General features: G+C 40.5%; 1 protein-coding gene across 1 annotated transcript; it reads left to right on the top strand.

Moving 5' to 3' along the window:
* Positions 1-6,358: 6,358 nt before the first annotated feature.
* LOC134673217 (senecionine N-oxygenase-like) lies at positions 6,359-11,157 on the top strand. The gene is made up of 7 exons (XM_063531164.1): positions 6,359-6,558; positions 7,735-7,873; positions 8,315-8,486; positions 8,756-9,028; positions 9,127-9,287; positions 9,745-9,873; positions 10,957-11,157. Exons 1-7 carry the CDS (start codon positions 6,359-6,361, stop codon positions 11,155-11,157), a joined length of 1,275 nt encoding a protein of 424 aa, XP_063387234.1.
* The last annotated feature ends 6,984 nt before the right edge of the window (positions 11,158-18,141 follow it).

The raw sequence follows: 18,141 nt of genomic DNA on the forward strand, positions 1-18,141 counted from the left end.
AAAATAAGTCATTCATAAAGATTGTACGCTACAGAAACAATTTCTTAAAAGTAATCAAAAGATGCCTTGAGAACCGGGAAGAACCGGGAATCCCGGTTCTGGCAATGCCCAAATGAAATTCTTGGTACCGGGACCGGTACTGCATGCCCTATTCATGGGTGTCTATTGTTGCGCCTGTGGACGGGTTCCAAGGTTCTATATACATGACATCAAAGGTCTTCAAGGGGCCTCTACGTGTTGGATTTATATGAACGCAAGCCTCTCAAAGGACCGGGATTTATAAGCCTGTGAAATCAAAGGAGATACAAATAATATATTCTGTTAAAACAAGAGCCGCAACATTTCGATATTTCTCTAAGATTCCCACGTTTCAGGCTGAGCCTATTTTCTTGGAATGCTAATTTCTTGAAATAAATATATTTTAATTTATTTTTTAGATAAGACTTACTTACTACCTATACTGAATGCTGATCAAATTATAAAGAATTGCGGTCTATATAAATAAATGTCTGTAGCGGCAACAAAAATACGTACGTTTGTTTCTGAGCATTTATTTTTGTTGTGAAGCTGAAAGGACTGACGGGCGCCGTCTGTTTTGGAGGTGTGTCAGTGAACATTGTATATATTTGGATGGACGACTTATTACGCTTTTTTATACCTCGATGATGGCAAAGAAGCGTGCGCCCCGCCTGATGTACACTGTAAGTAAATTCTGATCTAATTTGTAATATTTATTATTCTTTTTTTATATTTTATTGATATATGAATTTCACAAGCCATGCTTAGACTTCCATTCTGTGGAATGAAATATCGCCCGTGGTATTGGCGAACCGATGCGATCTTCAAACCTTAAGAAAACGAGCGTATTCCTATCCTAAAAGCCAGCAACGCACTATAACCCCTCTGGTCTTGCAGGTGTCCATGGCCTACGGTAACTTACTATCCGGTGATTTATCTGCTCGTTTGCCTCCTGCACCATAAACTAAAATGTTAGAGTTAGACGAGTAAGAAAAGTCTGAAGCGATTTTGATAGCCCACGCAGTGCAAGTGTCATATTAACCGTCAAACTTCTATGAAATTATGACGTAAAAATAACACTTGCCCTGCGTAGGCTATCAAAATCGCTGCAGACTTTTCATGGTGTAAATCTAGATGTTTTTAACTAGCTGCCGTATTCGAACTTCAAGATATTCACAACTTTCACAAGAGACGACACGCACTAGATCAACTAGTTCTCTTTTGCAGCGCAATTCGGGCAACCAATGTCACTTTTACGTTAAATAGAGTAAGATATCTATTAGATGTGAAATGGATTTCTAAGTCATATCCTGTGGAAATCGTTCAAGAGTATCTCCAGAATCGCGCAAATGTCAAATTTGACAGCTTAGATCTTAAACATATCGTTATCGTACCTTGGTGATGTCTAAAAGATGTCTAATAGAGGTCTATTTCAAAATCCGAATCGGGCCCTAGGTCGGTTAAAACAAATAGTAAGTGCGGTAGAACGGGGTGACTTTCAAATACAGGGGCGAGTTTAAAATTCTAGTTTTTAAGCCATAATATATATTTATGCGAGATTTTTTACAGCAGATGAATATGAATATATAGTAATCTAACTAGTAACAGGAAAATTTTCAGTAAATAATGAATAATGTTAATTCTATGGCCATTTTAAATCTATCAAAGTAACCCCAAATTGTCCAAAGTCACCCCGGTCTACGGTGGCGACCTATAGTCTTAACCTCTAGTCTAAGAATAGTTTCAACAACATTGTCTTTTGTAACATCGTAATCTTACTCATTAATTACGGAATTGAAAGAAATATCCTTGTCGCGTGACGTAACGGCTGTCTCAGAACTGTCGCTTAATTGTAGGCTTCGATATTGCTTACAACCTGTAATTTTATAGAAGGGTCTTTTAAATATGGCGACATGGTCACGATTCATTAGACTCGCGGCCGTTTGCTGAGTGTTTCTTGTATTTATTGCCATTTTTATACAGTGTGGAAAGATAAGTCGGGCCCTGGAGGAAAACTACCCTAAATCCTTAAGCTGGTTCATTTTACTTAAAGGAGACATTCCTTTATTTAAAAAAAAAACAAAACTGCATTTTAAGATTTTCTTAAACTCACTAGCCTCGCCCGGGACTCGAAACGACTAAAAATTCCAAAAAATAAAAACTCGCGATTTTATTGTACTAGTCGATACAGTTAATGTTAATGATAACATTTCTCCAAGAAACATTAAGTCTTACACTTACACTGTCGTATAAAATATCCATAAAATGTTAAAATTAGGCATTAAGTTCGCCATTTGTACATTATTTTTATGTTTTGTGCAATAAAGTTTAAATAAATAAATAAATAAATAAAATGTTTAGCACTCAAGATTGTTTTAGACAAGCCAAATTGAACAAAAACAGAAAAATCTTTAAATGCGGTTATGTTTCTTTTAAAAAATAAAGGAATGTCTCCTTTAAGTAAAGTGAGCCAGCTTAAGGATTTAAGGTAGCTTCCCTCCAGGGCCCGACTTATCTTTCCACACTATATATTGTGACCTTTATTGCCACTTTTGTGTTATTAGATATATTTATTAAATTTAAAAGTGGAAAAATTACTGTCTTGGGTGAGACTTGAACTCACGGCCTCTGGATCGATACTCCAGCGCTATGCCTTCTGAGCCACCAAGAAGACCTCATCCATAGCCAGAAAATCTTTCCACCATCATTCATCATTTCATTTTTCATCTTTCGATCCAAAGGCCGTAAGTTCAAGTTTCACCCAAGACAGTAATTTTTCCACTTTTCAATTTATTCTAAGCTTAATAGCATCGTTCGCAGACGTTGCGCTTGTTAAAAATTAAAATAAGATACATTATTATCAAAGCAAACGCGCTATAAATATAAACCTCAATTAGCTAATATTCGTTTGTCTTTATTTGTCATTTTAACTTATGTATTTGTAAGAAAGGGATAAAACGTAATTTAAATAAATCAGGCCCGTAAAGTTTTATGAATAAGGGGTTCCCCCCCCCCCTCCTAACCCCTTTACCTAAAACCTTACGACCTTAATCTAGTCGTCAATGTGTCGTAACCTATAAAGGATTATCCATCAATGCAATTATAGGTACGTAAGCAACATTTCCCATAGTTTTTGCCACCGCCATTTTCTTTTTGTAATAACCGCAGTGTAGTTTAAACACGATATCGATTGGCGCAAAAACAAATAACGTGGGCCCGATTCTGTATCAAGAAATTTATATATTACGTCTTATTTTGATATGACCTTGAGTCCTTACGGGAGATCACATCACACGCGCAATAATGTTATGTTATGCGTTTATTTCAGACTAACAGTCCTTAAACACAATAAAGTACAAATAGAATTTAAAAATAAGGAATAAAGAATTAATCATAACGATAAAACACGCCAAATAAATGAAATGAAAATACATATATTATAATAACAATAATAGGCCCGCCAAATTAGATTTTTTCCAGCTTAATTCCCAGAAAAGTGGCGCTGTCTTGTGTCGGAGGCCAAGTTTCATTTTGGGTCGCTGAGCCAACGGAGTAAGAGTAAGATTCGAGTAATTAATTCCCAGCAAAAAAAAGTTAAAAGGCTGGCCCAGAAAAAAGAAGAGTGGCGATTAGTCCACCGACAAGCCCACAGCAAGCTGTCCGCAAGCAACCGTCTTAATCCTTCATTTGTTCCTAAATTAATGTAGGTAATCCAAGTTTGCTCCATTCCGTCACATGTCCGTCTTTGTGACACAACTGTCACAAGCTTATACATATATGTGTATCAAATTTCAATTTAATTGGTCCAGTAGTTTCGGAGAAATAGGCTGTGACAGACGGACAGACACTCAGACAGACAGATATATAGATGCACGAGTGATCCTATTAGGGTTCCGTTTTTTACTTTTGAGGTAGGGAATCCTACAAACTCAAATACTAACTACTAAAATAAAATTAAAGCAGTGAAAAAAAATTAAAAACTCTCAATTTCGTGAAAGTAGTAAATAACCTCTAGCCGCCCATACGTCAAACCTTTCCAAGCAAAATGGAATTTTATTTTGTCAACACAAAGTTCAAATTAGAATGGAACAGGAGACCTTTTTATAGGTCTCTGGGCGGCTAGAGGATAATTGTAAATATATTTATGTAATTCTGCTCTGCGGCCGGAAAGCGTCAACTCAAACCCATATCAAATTGGATACCTGAATCGGCCTCCGTGGTCGTGTTTGGAAATAGATAGGAAAATGACCTGCGGCGATGGGATCGGGGCTTTTAACTTTTTTAGATTTAGATTTAGTTTGTTCTGCGGAATTGTTTGATCCCACTTTTGCTATTTATAATATTGGGTAAATATGGGAATATTACGCAAAATTCTGCGTAGAGGGCGTCACTCGCATAATCACATGCCCTACCGCTAAAACACGAAAATCGAAAATTCGGTTTCTGCCTCTCTATCACTCTTGCTTATTTGATCGATAGAGAGGCAGATAACGAAATTTAGGTTATCGCGTTTCGTGATAGTCCACCTGTAAACTGCATCAATGTCATAATGAAAACTTGTCAAAAAACTGTTTAAGGCCTAGTATGTATAAGTTACTCTATGCTTTTACTTGTTGATTTAGTGCTGCACTCTGGCGGCAGAACATTGACTGCAACTTTATAAACCCACAACCAATATTCCCTATTGGTTGTGGGTTTATAAAGCGAAACCTGTTATTAAAATCGGAATACGCCTGATTATTATTATAATTAGGGTTCCGTACCTCAAAAGGAAAGAACGGAACCCTTATAGGATCACTCGTGCTCCTGTCTGTCTGTCTGTCCGACCATTTCCCCCGTTTATCTCCGAAACTCCCAGTAGTGTGAAAAAAATACACAATAGTTCTTTACCTATAGATGAAAACCGATTAGAAATGAGCAGTCAAGGGTGAGACGGACTTAATTACTTCGTTTTTGATTCATTAAAAAAGACATTTCATTCACGTTCCACATAAAAAAATACATTGGTTGTTATAAATTGAGTACGGAACCCTTGGAACGCGAGTCCGACTCGCACTTGACCGGTTTTTTTATTATAACTTTAACACTCAAGGTCGAACCAAAGTAGTTTGTCTACCTGGGTAACAGCGGCACTCTTAATATGAACCTTATGTCTTAGTAACAAGGTTCAAGAGTGGTCAATGAACATTTAGGATTAGGTACCTACTCAAAAAGTTGTAATATGAACCTTATTTCATAGTAACAAGGTTCAAGAGTGGTCAATGAACATTTAGGATTAGGTACCTACTCAAAAAGTTGTAATATGAACCTTATTTCATAGTAACAAGGTTCAAGAGTGGTCAATTAACATTTTGGATGATTAGGTACCTATTCCAAAAGTTGTTTGTTCGTGTTTTGTGAGTCTTGTTAAAATTCTGTCCGGATCAAACGCTGTGTTAGTTTTTGAGTTTTTTTAAATAAATACATGTTAGTGAAGTAATGGTTAAGTTTAAACACGTGATAGTGTTATCTATTGTTATTTTGATTTTGGAGGCAAAGGATGGTCTAACAGAGGTAAGTTTTTTAAATTACAATTGAGCATTTTAATAAGAATGTCCACATTAGGCAAAATGTATGTATACTTAGATAGGTGGTTTACAATTAATGGGCCAAAAAACTTTCCCAAAGTATCACATCCCAAAATATTTTTTTACCAATATTTTCTTTTAAGTATGACATTCAACGAAAGAAAACCCTAAGGTACCTAATGTCGAAATTATCTAACTAATTCACCTCAGTAAATGTGACCACTGACGAGCCTTCCAACAGTCAAAATAGCGTGGCTGCAATCCAAAATCGGTCCGTGAATGTCAAACACGTACAATGTTTAATATTAGGATGCCGTCCATTTGGATGAATCCATTGTAACAGCATCCATTTAGAAGGCTCGTCAGTGGCCTGCTTAACCTTCTTGTAGAGAATAGCTAGCAATGGGAATACTGTCGGCAGTATTATCGCTCTGCAATACTGCTGCAGTAATGCTGGTAAAGTCTGAATCCAAACGATAAATAGGTACCTTTACGGCTCGGCCACGACATTAAGGATGACTCACGTTAGACCGGGCCGTGTCCGGGCCGGAGCTTTCGGCGCATCGTTTTCTGTGGAAAGCATCACGTGATCACCAGTCATGTCATAGAAAAGTAAGCCCCGGCAGCTCCGGCCCGGACACGGCCCGGTCTAACGGGATTACTGGCGACGGCGGCAGCGGCAACCATAGGGAACAAAAGATCCGATCGCTGTGTCCCGCTCCAATCTATGGTTATCGCTGCCACCGTCGCAAGTCGCTCAATGTCGAGCCGTTATGCTGTTTCAGCTATCTCGACGGACATGCGTGATCGGTGCTGGCTACGGCGGGCTCGCGTCTGCGCGCTACCTAAAACAACAAGGCGTCCAGTTCTCCTTACTAGAAGCACAGCGGAGCCTTGGTGGTAACTGGAGGTTCCAGACCGATTTGGAAGAGGATGGCTTGCCACCGTTTACAGGAGTTTATAAGCAACTGAGGTTGTTAATTAGCTAAAGGGGCCCACTGATTACCAGTCCGCCGGACGATACTAGTTCTGTTAAAAAATTGTGCCTGGTTCCCCGTGGTACAGGCAAAGCCTAGTGCGGAGACCCCTGACATAATCTGTAACCTATATTCTTGAAAATAAATACTTTTACTTTTACTTTTTTTACTTTTCCGAACAACTGACAGGCTGATAACGTCCGGTGAACTGGTAATCTGTGGGCCTTTTCCTGTGTTTTTACACATCAAACTATACTAGAGTTTGACCAAGACAAGTCTGCAACGATTTTGATAGCACACGCAGTGCAAGTGTTATTTGAAACGTCAACCTTCTATGAAATGATGACGTATAATAAATGGTCTAACTCTAACAAAACTACAAATTATACCTTCAAAAGTACAAACCATACCAGATGCATCATAGTACTAGAAACCATCAGTGTGCATTGAAATCTCCTGCACGTATCCGTGCTTAGAGTACGCAACGTAAGCCATGTCTTCAACTCTTCGCGTTATGTTGCTTCTTTTCCTTTAGAATTTTTTTTTTCAATAACCTAATTTGTGTGCCACTGCTGGGCAAAGGCCTCCCCCTTCTTCCGCCACTCGTCACGGTTTTGTGCATGTTCCCGCCAGTCGCTGCAAAAAGCGTCAAGGTCATCCCGCCATCTTGTCTATCGTCGTCTATTTAGAAATATAAATATTTAAAATACCTTTGCTATCTATGATGCAACATTTTTATGTGATCTTAATATGTCCATAGGCCTAGCTCCAATGCACTAGACTACCCACTCCTTTCTAATGAATACTGAAATATACGGGTAGAGTTAGGCCAAGAAAAGTCTGCAACGATTTTGATAGCCCACACAGTGCAAGTATTTATTTATACCTCATAATTACAAGAAGTTTGATGTCTAAAATAACACTTGCACTGCGTGGGCTACCAAAATATTTGACATTTCTTGGTCTCTAGTTTATCTTGCGGGTGAGATACCTACTGCCACGCTCAGCTTACTGATGCGTAGTGGAAGGTCGCATTTCTAAACCGATTCTCGTGAAATTTTGTGAGCAGTAAAAGTCGATTCGGTTTTAACTGTTTTTTTTTTCAAAATGGCCATGAGGTTTCGCGAGGTCAACATCTCTCAGAGCCACAAGTAAATTAAGAATTTTTTTAGGACCAACACTCCCCGGCAGATCATGGAGTTTGCCAACTGGCCCTTCCCTGATACCACGCCATCTTATCCAACCGCACCCTGCTTCTACAAGTACATGCAGAACTTTACCAAGGCATTCGACTTAGAGAAATACATACAGGTACAGTTAACAGCAAAAAATAAGGTAGCAAGGTGCTCAACAGCTCGTCACAGACCATGGGAATTGCTAAAATAACAACACAAGAAACTATGCTGCTAAAGAGTTAAAGTTGAGATGTAGAAGATGGCCCTTTCCTGACTTCTGGTAGACCCAAAGAACGAGGGCCGGATTGTGTGAGAGAGGATATGAGAAAGAAAGGAGTGAGTGCTGATGTGACGAAAGACAGAGGAGAATGGAAGAGAAAAACATGTTTCAGCCGACCCCCCGTAACGAGGGATAAGGGCAGGGAAAAAGAAGAAGACTATTGTATCCTGGCAAACCTTTCTTATAAGGGAGGCTCTGAGGAAACTTTCCAGTTTCCAATGCGGCGTTACAGTCACATTTAGGCAAGCCAATCCAGTCCTAAAGATTAAATATTTTCACAGATTTATTTATTTTCAGTTCAGATCTTTAGTGACGTCAGTGAAATGGGCAGATACCCAATGGGAGATCTCATACATCAAGACGGATTCGAAGGAGAACAGCACAATGACTTGTGATTTCGTGATAGTCGCCACTGGGCATTGGAGTTTGCCAAAGATACCTAATTTCGAGGGTCAGGAGAAATTCGAAGGTAATTTTGATGGGCTGGCGAGACCTTAAATTGATAACATGCCTATGACCATGATGAGTTGATGACACTGCCAAGAGCAAAATAGGCTTTATTTGTATTTACTCAAATCTCAGTGCCGTTTCATATATTTATTTACTCGAAACAATAGCGTCGCTGTTGAGCTGGCATGTATGACAACTCTAGTCCATCTAATAACCTACTTTTAAACTAGAAATCTCAGTTAATCGTTCTAATTTCGACAGCTAAACATCTTTTTTGTTTCATTCCAGGAAAAATAATCCACATCCAGAAATACAAAGACCCTGAACCGTTCAGAAACCTTCGGATACTCCTGATTGGCGCTGGCCCTTCAGGGCTGGACATGGCCATGCATCTAACCAATCAAAGCTCGCGTCTGATCCACAGCCACCATTTGGAGTACGACCAGCCGTTCTTTGGGGCCAATTATGTGAAGAAGCCTGATGTCAAGAAATTCACGAGGAGTGGGGTGGTGTTTCAGGATGACAGCTTTGAGGAGGTGGATATTGTGATACTATGCACGGGTATGTAATATCCTCTACTAATAGTTTATTGAAAAGGAACAGGCTCCGGAGATTTATAATCAGAATTGCAAATCTGTGTCCCAAATGTCTGTTTTCAGGATACGATTTTGACTTTAGCTTCCTACACGAGAGCTGCGGGCTGACCGTGTCGCGAAAGTTCGTGTTACCGGTCTATCAGCACATGGTGAACGTTCGGAGACCTAGCATGGTGCTGCTGGGGTTGCCCAAGCCGATAATTCCAAAGCTTATAGATGCACAGGTCAGTATTGTGCAGGTGAGTTAGGTCTACATGCGGATGACGTCTGAAGTGGCAGTGGAAAGTAGAAGCGCTGTCGCTTGCCATGTTGGTGGAAAGTTAGTTTAGACAGATAATCCGGTTACGAAACCATACTTAAGGCACACTTACAGTCTTCCACCATTCACTAACCCGGGGTTAACCGTTGGAACCTTAAGTTACAATGGTTATCAGTACAACAAGTCATTGGGTTAACGGTTTAACCGCTTAACCCCGGGTTAGAGAGATGATGCAAGTGGCCCTAAGTGTCTTATTTAAGATAGAGTACTTTTATTTTAACCAGCGCGTTTATATGGTACGAGGCGACTGTTGATGTCTCGGATGATTATCATTTCCTGAAGCGGCAGATCCACAACTAAATTGCCCAGCAATGCCGTCGCATCTGGAAACTTGCCTTAACTTCGCCCTTCTATCACCGCAGGCAAACTACGCAGCATCATTAGCAGCGGGTAAATTTGAGTTGCCCTCGCAAGATGATATGATGAATTCCTGGCTTCAAGTAGCCGGGGGCAGGAAGATCGTCGATGTCAACTTCTTGGCTGATCAACAGGTAAGCAATTTGCGTATATTACTCATATTACAATTTTATCTGCTGCTTAATCTGGGGCTAGGTCAATGTGTATTAGATAAATATGTAAGTACCGTAAAACGGGGTGAGTAGATTTCGCGCAGAGAGGTGGGTTATGAATGGGGAGAGCAAGTTTGAGAGGGGGGTGAGAAGGGATTTTAAGGCTACTGCTACAAAAATAATGTATTCCAATTTAAAATGGAGCTATAGTAATACGCAAAATAAAAAAAATCGATCCAACAATCTTCCAAAACCACCTTTGTATGAAAAACCCTCTCACCCCAAATACGAGGCACTACGGGGTGAGGTGGGTTTTCCTCTTTATAGTCAAAGTTATGAAATGGAACTACCCAAAATAAAATAGAAACTAAAATACAAACGTCCGAACCACTTATTATATACACCATTCAGTTTTCACATGCAAAAATAAAATTTTATCGAGGTTTGAAAGTCAAATTTCACCCAACTCACCCCATTTTACGGTACCTATATCATAAATACCAATTATCTTGTTCCTTATTTTAAGGTTAAGGTTAAAATTATGCAGCGAAACATGTCGGACACTGTTCCACTTAAAGATACGTGAGTGTCCCGTTTTGATATTTTATATGCCTTTGTTTTTTAGGGTTTCGTACCCAAATGGTAAAACGGGACCCTATTACTAAGACTCCGCTGTCCGTCCGTCCGTCCGTTCGTCTGTCACCAGGCTGAATAGACGACGAACGACTAGACACGACACGAACCGTGATAGCTAGACAGTTGTAATTTTCATAGATGATGTATTTCTGTTGCCGCTATAACAACAAATACTAAAAAGTACGGAACCCTTGGTGGGCGAGTCCGACTCGCACCTGTCTGGTTTTTGAAGTGAAAAAACTTCTTTAGCGGCGCTGAGCACTTTTTGAGGTGGGGAAAAATCATAAACTCGATAGAGCGTAACGCGTAACGCGTAACGCGTAACGTAACGCTGACGTCATGTGTCACGGACAATGTTATTCACCAAAGAACTTTAGTCCTAACGTATCATAATCAGGTCAATTATTTAAAACTGTTTTTTTTTCTCAGGACCAGTACTTCGCAAACCTCTCTGCCGAAGCTAGCATCCCCCGCGTGTCGCCAGTAATAACTATTGTGAGGGACTTCAACGCCAAGAACCGGCTGGAAGATCTATTCAACTACAGGGATTATGACTATAAAATACTCGATGATCAGAATTTTGAAAGGTTTTACAATCCGAGAAAGGAAATTTGTGATATTGTTGTTTAAATCGTGATTCAAACTATGGTTAATAGTTCGGCGAAAATATTGTTAATCCGGAATCAAAGTTGTTTTAATAAAAAAGAGGTGGTTTGGTCGAACTTACCCGTGGTATGATATTTTGTTTGATTAAGGCCCACAGTCGATTTTTTATTTGGATCTGCTGAAATTCCATAAACTGTAACTAATTTAGATTTCAGCTGAAAATTAAATTTTATTCATCAACAAACTAGTTCTTAAATAGGACAGCCATGACTCAAATTATTGCTAGGTAAAAACCAGAAAACTCAAAAAACCGGAATGCACAAAGACTGTCGCAGGTGAAGCACCAATACATTATCCTATTCTAATTTAATATTTTTTGTAATTCCATCATTCCAATAATTACGCTATTGACATAGTAATGTCATTTCCAATACTGAAGCGTTGCCGTTATTACTTCATTCCAATCACTACCTACGAGTACAGTACCTACAATATCACTAGTAATAATGTTATTTATTTAAAAAGTACTATATAGTACTATACTGTTCTGTATAGTACTATATGTGTAGTATATTTAGGTACTCATGATATTGATAGTGTCTGGCCAATATAAAGCGCGATTCTGAAGTTCTTTGTCAGAAAACTGTGACATTGGTCTGTCGTCGCATTTCGATTGAATAATAGGATTTATGCGGGTAGTTCTCGAATTTCATACTGCATCGGACTTGCGCTGAATAGAGAAAGACACAGTATGTCAGTTGTAGTCTTCTTAGGTACTTAATTTCTATAATAGTCTGTCAAAAACTTTGTCAGTAAAAAAGGGCGCGAAATTCAATTTTTTTATGTGATGATAACCTTCGCGCCTACATTTTTAATTTGCCGCTTTTTCTACTGTCGGAAATGGCTTGACACATTGTATTGATGTATTTGTATAGATTCTAAGTTGCATTCACACCGCAGGTAAGATATTAACTGTCGGTACATATTTTGGCTCGAGTCAAAGGACCGGCAACACCCAGTGCGGAGCATTGCGATTAAATGGGCGAGTAAAGCAAGTAGTGGCCAGAGAGGGCAACATCGCGGCAGCGCGAGGAGCAGAGCCAGGAGCAGTGTGAGGAGCATCAAGTGGCGGATAAGCGTAAGCGTCATTTACCTGTCGTGATTGTTTCAACGGATGGTCTCATCGGAAGATCAGCGCTGGAAGTCGCCAGCAACATGATGAGGTGAGACCATTTCGTGGTACTTTCTACTTTTATGTTTCTATGTTTGTATAATTTTCTTTTTTGTGTTTGTGCTTGCTATTCTATTCTATTTATTATATGTGGTAAAGGATGGCCTACTGTTGCCTGTCACCACCACACCGCTGGCTACACTCCAGGTACAGAGGTCCAACTTCGTAATTGAAAGTTCGCCTCGAGTACGAATCGCGAATGGCGGAGACATGATATATCTCTATTATTAAACACTAGTTTTATCCAGCTCCGCTTAAAACTACGTAAGCGCCGTGGAATTTATTTAAACATAAGACTTTTTTGTTCTGAGCAGAGATTTCGTTTGTATAAAAGGGCGTAAGTGCCTGGCAGTTTGTATGGACATAAGACGTTTCTAGCGTTAAAGTTTGAAGTAGGTATGAGTCATTTGAGCGGACAGAAGTTCGAATTAGCGTTTTGTCGAGTATTTGCAAAGTTATTTGATTAATTGTCAGAGAATTTTGAACTTTATTACTTAACGGGAATTTGTTAGGATTGCCGTATAAATTCCAAATATCCTATGAGAAAGATACAAAAAAAATCTAATGTAAAGTCAGCCAAGAAAGTGGTCTACCACTTTTCGACTTTATCATCTGATTGATCGAGTCGAAAAGTGGTAAACCACTTTCTTGGCTGACCGTACCATCCTAGGTACGTTGTACGTTGTGTTTAAGCCAACAGCAAGTACGTACTACCACTAAAGTACCTACGACAGTACAGTCGACATCAAAACTATTATGAAACTGCACAACGGGACTTAATCGCATATTTAAGTTTTAAGATTTACCTCCGACGTTTCGAGGACCGCGTTGTCCCCGTCAAAACATCACAACTAGTACACGACAAAACAAACATCACAACTATACATATTTATTATACATATTTATTTTTATTTATTTTGTTGACATCAAAACTAGTACACGTCAAAGGACTCAAAAGTACTTATAATCTAACGAACAGAGATGTCTCCATTGTTATAATGGTGAAAGGAAAGACCGAGTACACTTAATTATGTTTATTAAAATTAATATTCGTGGAGCACATATCAAAAGTAAGTATAGTTGACGCCATCTTCGATGTAAGAGAGAGTTGCCACAGATAACACAATATAGGAAATACTACTAGATTATTGTCAAGTTACCAACCTAACATCCATGTAGAACAATTATTTGAGTGACCAATTGACAATACAGACGTATTCAGATATTTTAGAGCACCTTGGCCGCTCCGACAGATCTGACGCTGACTGTACGATGTGTGGGGTACCACTCAAGGCCAGCCCTTCAGTACTTTGATGCTGAATTCTTGCTAAAAATATACGCATGCAGTTAAGATTAAACAGGCAGAGAAGCGAAACAAACAATACAAAATAATGTGCTGTAAAATGTGCCTACTTTGTTACTGGGTAAATGTGTTCCAATAGTTTTTATATATGATAACTATATCACAGCTTCATAATTATAAGTGATACAACATGGTAGTAGTGATGGTTTATAAATCCCATATTGGGATACACTCCTCCAATTGAGGGGGGATTTAAATCTTCTCGAGGCAGAGGTGTAGGGTTGGAGCCGGTGTAGCTTGATTTGACGTTCATAAGCGCATTGTAATATGCGTACAAGAATAATCATCATCATTATACTTAAGAGCCTAGCTCTTGTCGGTGGAGTAGTCGCCATTCCGTTCTTTTCTCTGCCACTGTTTTGAGCTCCTGATACGTCACTATATTAATTTTCTCTGGTCAATATATGCACGTCTCGGTCTTCCTCTGCCTCTCTGTTCTTCTATTTTGCCTTCAATTATAAACTTTATGTAAGTATCGTGGCGTATCAGGTGCCCCAACATGTTTCCCCTTCTGTTTTCGATTGTGTTTAGCAGAGATCTCTTCTCGCCTACCAAATTTAATACTTCCGTATTTGTTTTCCTCATGAATAATAAACTACATATTTTTATCTTTAATCGGCATATAAATATCAACATAGCCAATAAAATATAATCATTTTTTTTATAAATTTAGAATCTTGGAGCAATATTTGGAGCCACGTATGGAGATCTACAAGAAATTATAGGGACTCCCCATCTCAGTCCCCTGAGCATTCCCTAGCAACGAGTGTTAAGAAAAAGCTGATAACCCTTCTTAAAAAAATTGAAATCGGTCAAATACTAAGTCGACTTGTCCTATCTACTTACATTATTCAAATAATTACTCTGGTCCCTATAGCACCGATCACAAATCAGTCGTTGCTATCGATGTAAAGAAATGTGTGATGTTTATTTGTGTCGCGACGACCGATTTAGATGTTGTTGCATTCATTACCAAGGATTCAAAATGAAATACATGCTACTTAAGGTGACAGTCCATTTCCAACGACAGCAGCACTACCATTCATTTTATTATGGAATTTGATAATAACACAGACGCGTTCGTACCTACTAGTAGTGCAGCTGCGGTCAGAAATGGAATTTTACCCTTATAGCTGCTCTACACGATGGGCCAACACCGGCCACTCCAAGGGACGTATTTATGCGTTAGAGGGAGCAAGTGATATTGCTATGTCATTCTACCACATGGCTGCGTCCCTTGTGTGATAACTTGGAATAACACGCAATTAATTAATGCTGTATTCTTTATTGGAACACTAATTTATCGATCTTACAATCAAGACGCCATATTGGAGAAGAGCGAGACAGCCCACAGATAAGAGCGACCATAGGCACTTAAAGCTGACATACACGAGTATATCACACTCTCCCCCACCAGTTTTAAACAGTTCTCTGGAATGTTACATTTTACCTTCTTCTTCTTCTTCGTCGTAACCTCATGACTGAGGGTCGTGACCGCCATAAGTTGCGTTTTCTTGGATTGCTCTCCAACCTGGCCGATCTTCTGCCTTCCGCATAGAGCCCTGGAACTTGACGCGTGTGACTGCCTCAATGGCATCAAACCAGCGTGTAGGTATTCTGCCTCTGCCTCTTCTGCCCTCAACCTGGCCACCGATCATCAACTTCTCTAGACTGTCGGGTTCCCGCCGGGCCAAGTGTCCAAAGAAGCCGAGGATTCTCCTGAGACAGATAGTAGATAGACGGGTTTTTATGTTGAGCTCGTTCAGAATAGACACGTTGGTGCGATGCGCTGTCCATGAGATGCCCAACATTTTGCGCCAGCACCACATTTCGAACGCGTCTATTCTTGCCCTTGTGCGAGCTTTTAGGGTCCAAGTTTCCGCTGCATAGAGAAATATGGAGAAAACGAGAGTGCGCATGAGGCGTATTTTTGTGTTGCGCTTGATGTTTCTGTTTTTCCATATTTTCCCCAGCCGGTTGACAGCTGATTTGGCCATTTGCCCACGCCTTATCACTTCCTTATCGCAGTCCCCGTTATTACAAATTAGTGACCCCAGGTACACAAATTCCTGCACCGTATCCAGGTCACGCAGTTCGTAAGTCCTCTGCATCTGGTCCGCTCGGTCCACAAACATAAGTTTGGTCTTGCTCCTATTGATGAGAAGTCCATATTCTGCGCTGACATCCTCGATCCTGCGCAATAACTCCGAGAGTTCAGCTTCATTGGTGCCAATAATGGTGGTGTCATCGGCAAACCGAAGGTTGCTTATTAATTGGCCGCCAACCCTTACACCTCTCTTCCAGCCGTCCAGTACACGGCGCATTATATGTTCTCCGACCAGATTAAAAAGCTGAGGGGAGAGTATGCAGCCTTGCCTGACGCCTCTTTCTGTTTTGAAGGGATGGGAAATGTCGTCATCTAACCGCACTCTAGTGCTACCGTTCAAATAGAGGTTCTGCACGAGGAATATTAGGTGTTCTGGTATACCCATTTCCCTCATTACTCCGAACATTTTGTGCCAGCTGATGCAGTCGAAGGCTTTTGCGTAGTCGATGAAGCAGAGCACCATCGGTACATTCAATTCTCTGCATTTCTCTATGAGCTGCCTAATGTTCAAGATTTGCTCACGCGTCCCTTTGCACTTAACAAACCCGGCCTGTTCTTTCGCGATTTGTTTTTGAATGAAGTGCTCCAGTCGTTTGTTGATAATGCTGAGCAAAACCTTGCCTGCATGAGAAATGAGCGAAATGGTCCTATAGTTTTCACATTTAAGGGTGGAACCTTTCTTGTGCAGAGGAATTATGATCGATTCCGTCCAATCGTCTGGCCAGCTACCCGTCCTCCAGACTTTAAGGCAAACGTTGTGGAGAATTTTTATGCCATCAGTACCTAAATGCTTGATCATTTGTGCGGTAAGACCATCACCACCACAAGCTTTCAGCTTTAGCTTCGCAATTGCAGCTTCCACTTCGCACATTAGGATATCTGGTTCTTTAACTGTATAATCAAGCCTGTTAATGTGTGCCTCTTCCACATTTGAACTGTAAAGCTTTTGGCAGTAGTTCCTCCATCTTTCCAGAACACGCTCCTTTTCAACGACGGGTTTGCCACTCTCATCTCCGATGGACCATGTCTTCGGTTTGTATTCCTTGGCGAGTAATTTGACTTTCTGGAACAAGTCCTTAGCATGAGCTGCATTCGAATGCTTTTCAATATCGTCACATATTGAGTCGATATACTTGCTTCTGTCTCGTCTACATAAACGCTGAACGCAGGCGTTGAGCTGAGCATATTCCACTCGTTCTTCCTCTGTAGACAGGCCTTGCAACTTCAATGCTTTCCTTTCTTCGACAGCGTTCCAGGTACTGTCAGTCATCCACTCTGCCTTGGCACCAGTACTTGCAGGAAATTGTTTGGCTGCATCAAGAGCAACGGCTTTCAATGACTCCCAGGTAGCGTTTGCGGATTCAAAAGGGTCAATATCCATTGTGCACAAACGGGATTTGACCAGATCTTCGTAGGGTTCCTCAGCGCCCGTCGGTAACTTTATGACCCTCGTGGCTTTTTGATACCTTATCACTTTTAATCTGATCCTGAAGGTAGCAACCAACAGCTGATGGTCGCTGCCGCAGTCAGCTCCAGGACGTGTTTTTGTGGATAGAATAGACGATCTCCACCTTCTACCTACCAAAACATAATCTATTTGGTTACGATGCCCTGTAGGAGATTGCCAGGTATAGAGACGTCGCGGATGTTGCTCAAACCACGAGTTCATGATGGTTAGCCCATATTCGGCACAGAAGTCGAGCAATCTCTCGCCCCGCTCGTTCCGCGAACCTAGGCCATAGCTCCCTACAACTTCTCTGAGGTGTTCATCGTGACGAGTGCTTCCGATTTTTGCGTTAAAATCACCAAGGATGATGGTGGTCTCCTTACTCGGGACGTCCTGGTATAGCCTTTCTAGGTCACTATAAAACTGGCTTATGCTCTCCTCTGACGAAGTTGATGTAGGCGCATATACCTGCATCAGCACAATCGGGTTAGGGTGCGCCGCAAGTTTCAGGGTAGCAATTCTGTCACTGAAGGCATTGTACCCTAGCACCTTATTACGCAACTGCCTAGAAATTAGGAAGCCCACGCCGCTGAAACTGTTGTCCTGACTACCGGCATTGATCCTGAGCATGCCACTCTGTGATATGCAATGGCCACTCTCCTTTATATGCGTCTCACTCAGTCCCAACACGTCCAATCCATATCTAGTCATTTCCTGTTCTATTATCTCTATCTTTCCAGTCATCTGCATGCCACGCACATTCCAGGTCCCTATCTTGAGAGCATTTTCTTTGGTAGTGAGTCGACTTGTGTCTGGTGGTATCTGTCCAGCAGTAGCCCAATTTCTGCAAGGAGCCTGCG

This window comes from Cydia fagiglandana, chromosome 18, assembly GCF_963556715.1.
Source record: "Cydia fagiglandana chromosome 18, ilCydFagi1.1, whole genome shotgun sequence".
Taxonomy (NCBI): domain Eukaryota; kingdom Metazoa; phylum Arthropoda; class Insecta; order Lepidoptera; family Tortricidae; genus Cydia; species Cydia fagiglandana.

Bases quoted from the DNA above. Each gene is read 5' to 3' on its own strand.
- LOC134673217 (XM_063531164.1), top strand. From the start codon at position 6,359: ATGCTGTTTCAGCTATCTCGACGGACATGCGTGATCGGTGCTGGCTAC. The intron at 8,487-8,755 runs GTAATTTTGATG...GTTTCATTCCAG, and splicing joins GGGTCAGGAGAAATTCGAAG to GAAAAATAATCCACATCCAG. The intron at 9,288-9,744 runs GTCAGTATTGTG...CTATCACCGCAG, and splicing joins CAAAGCTTATAGATGCACAG to GCAAACTACGCAGCATCATT.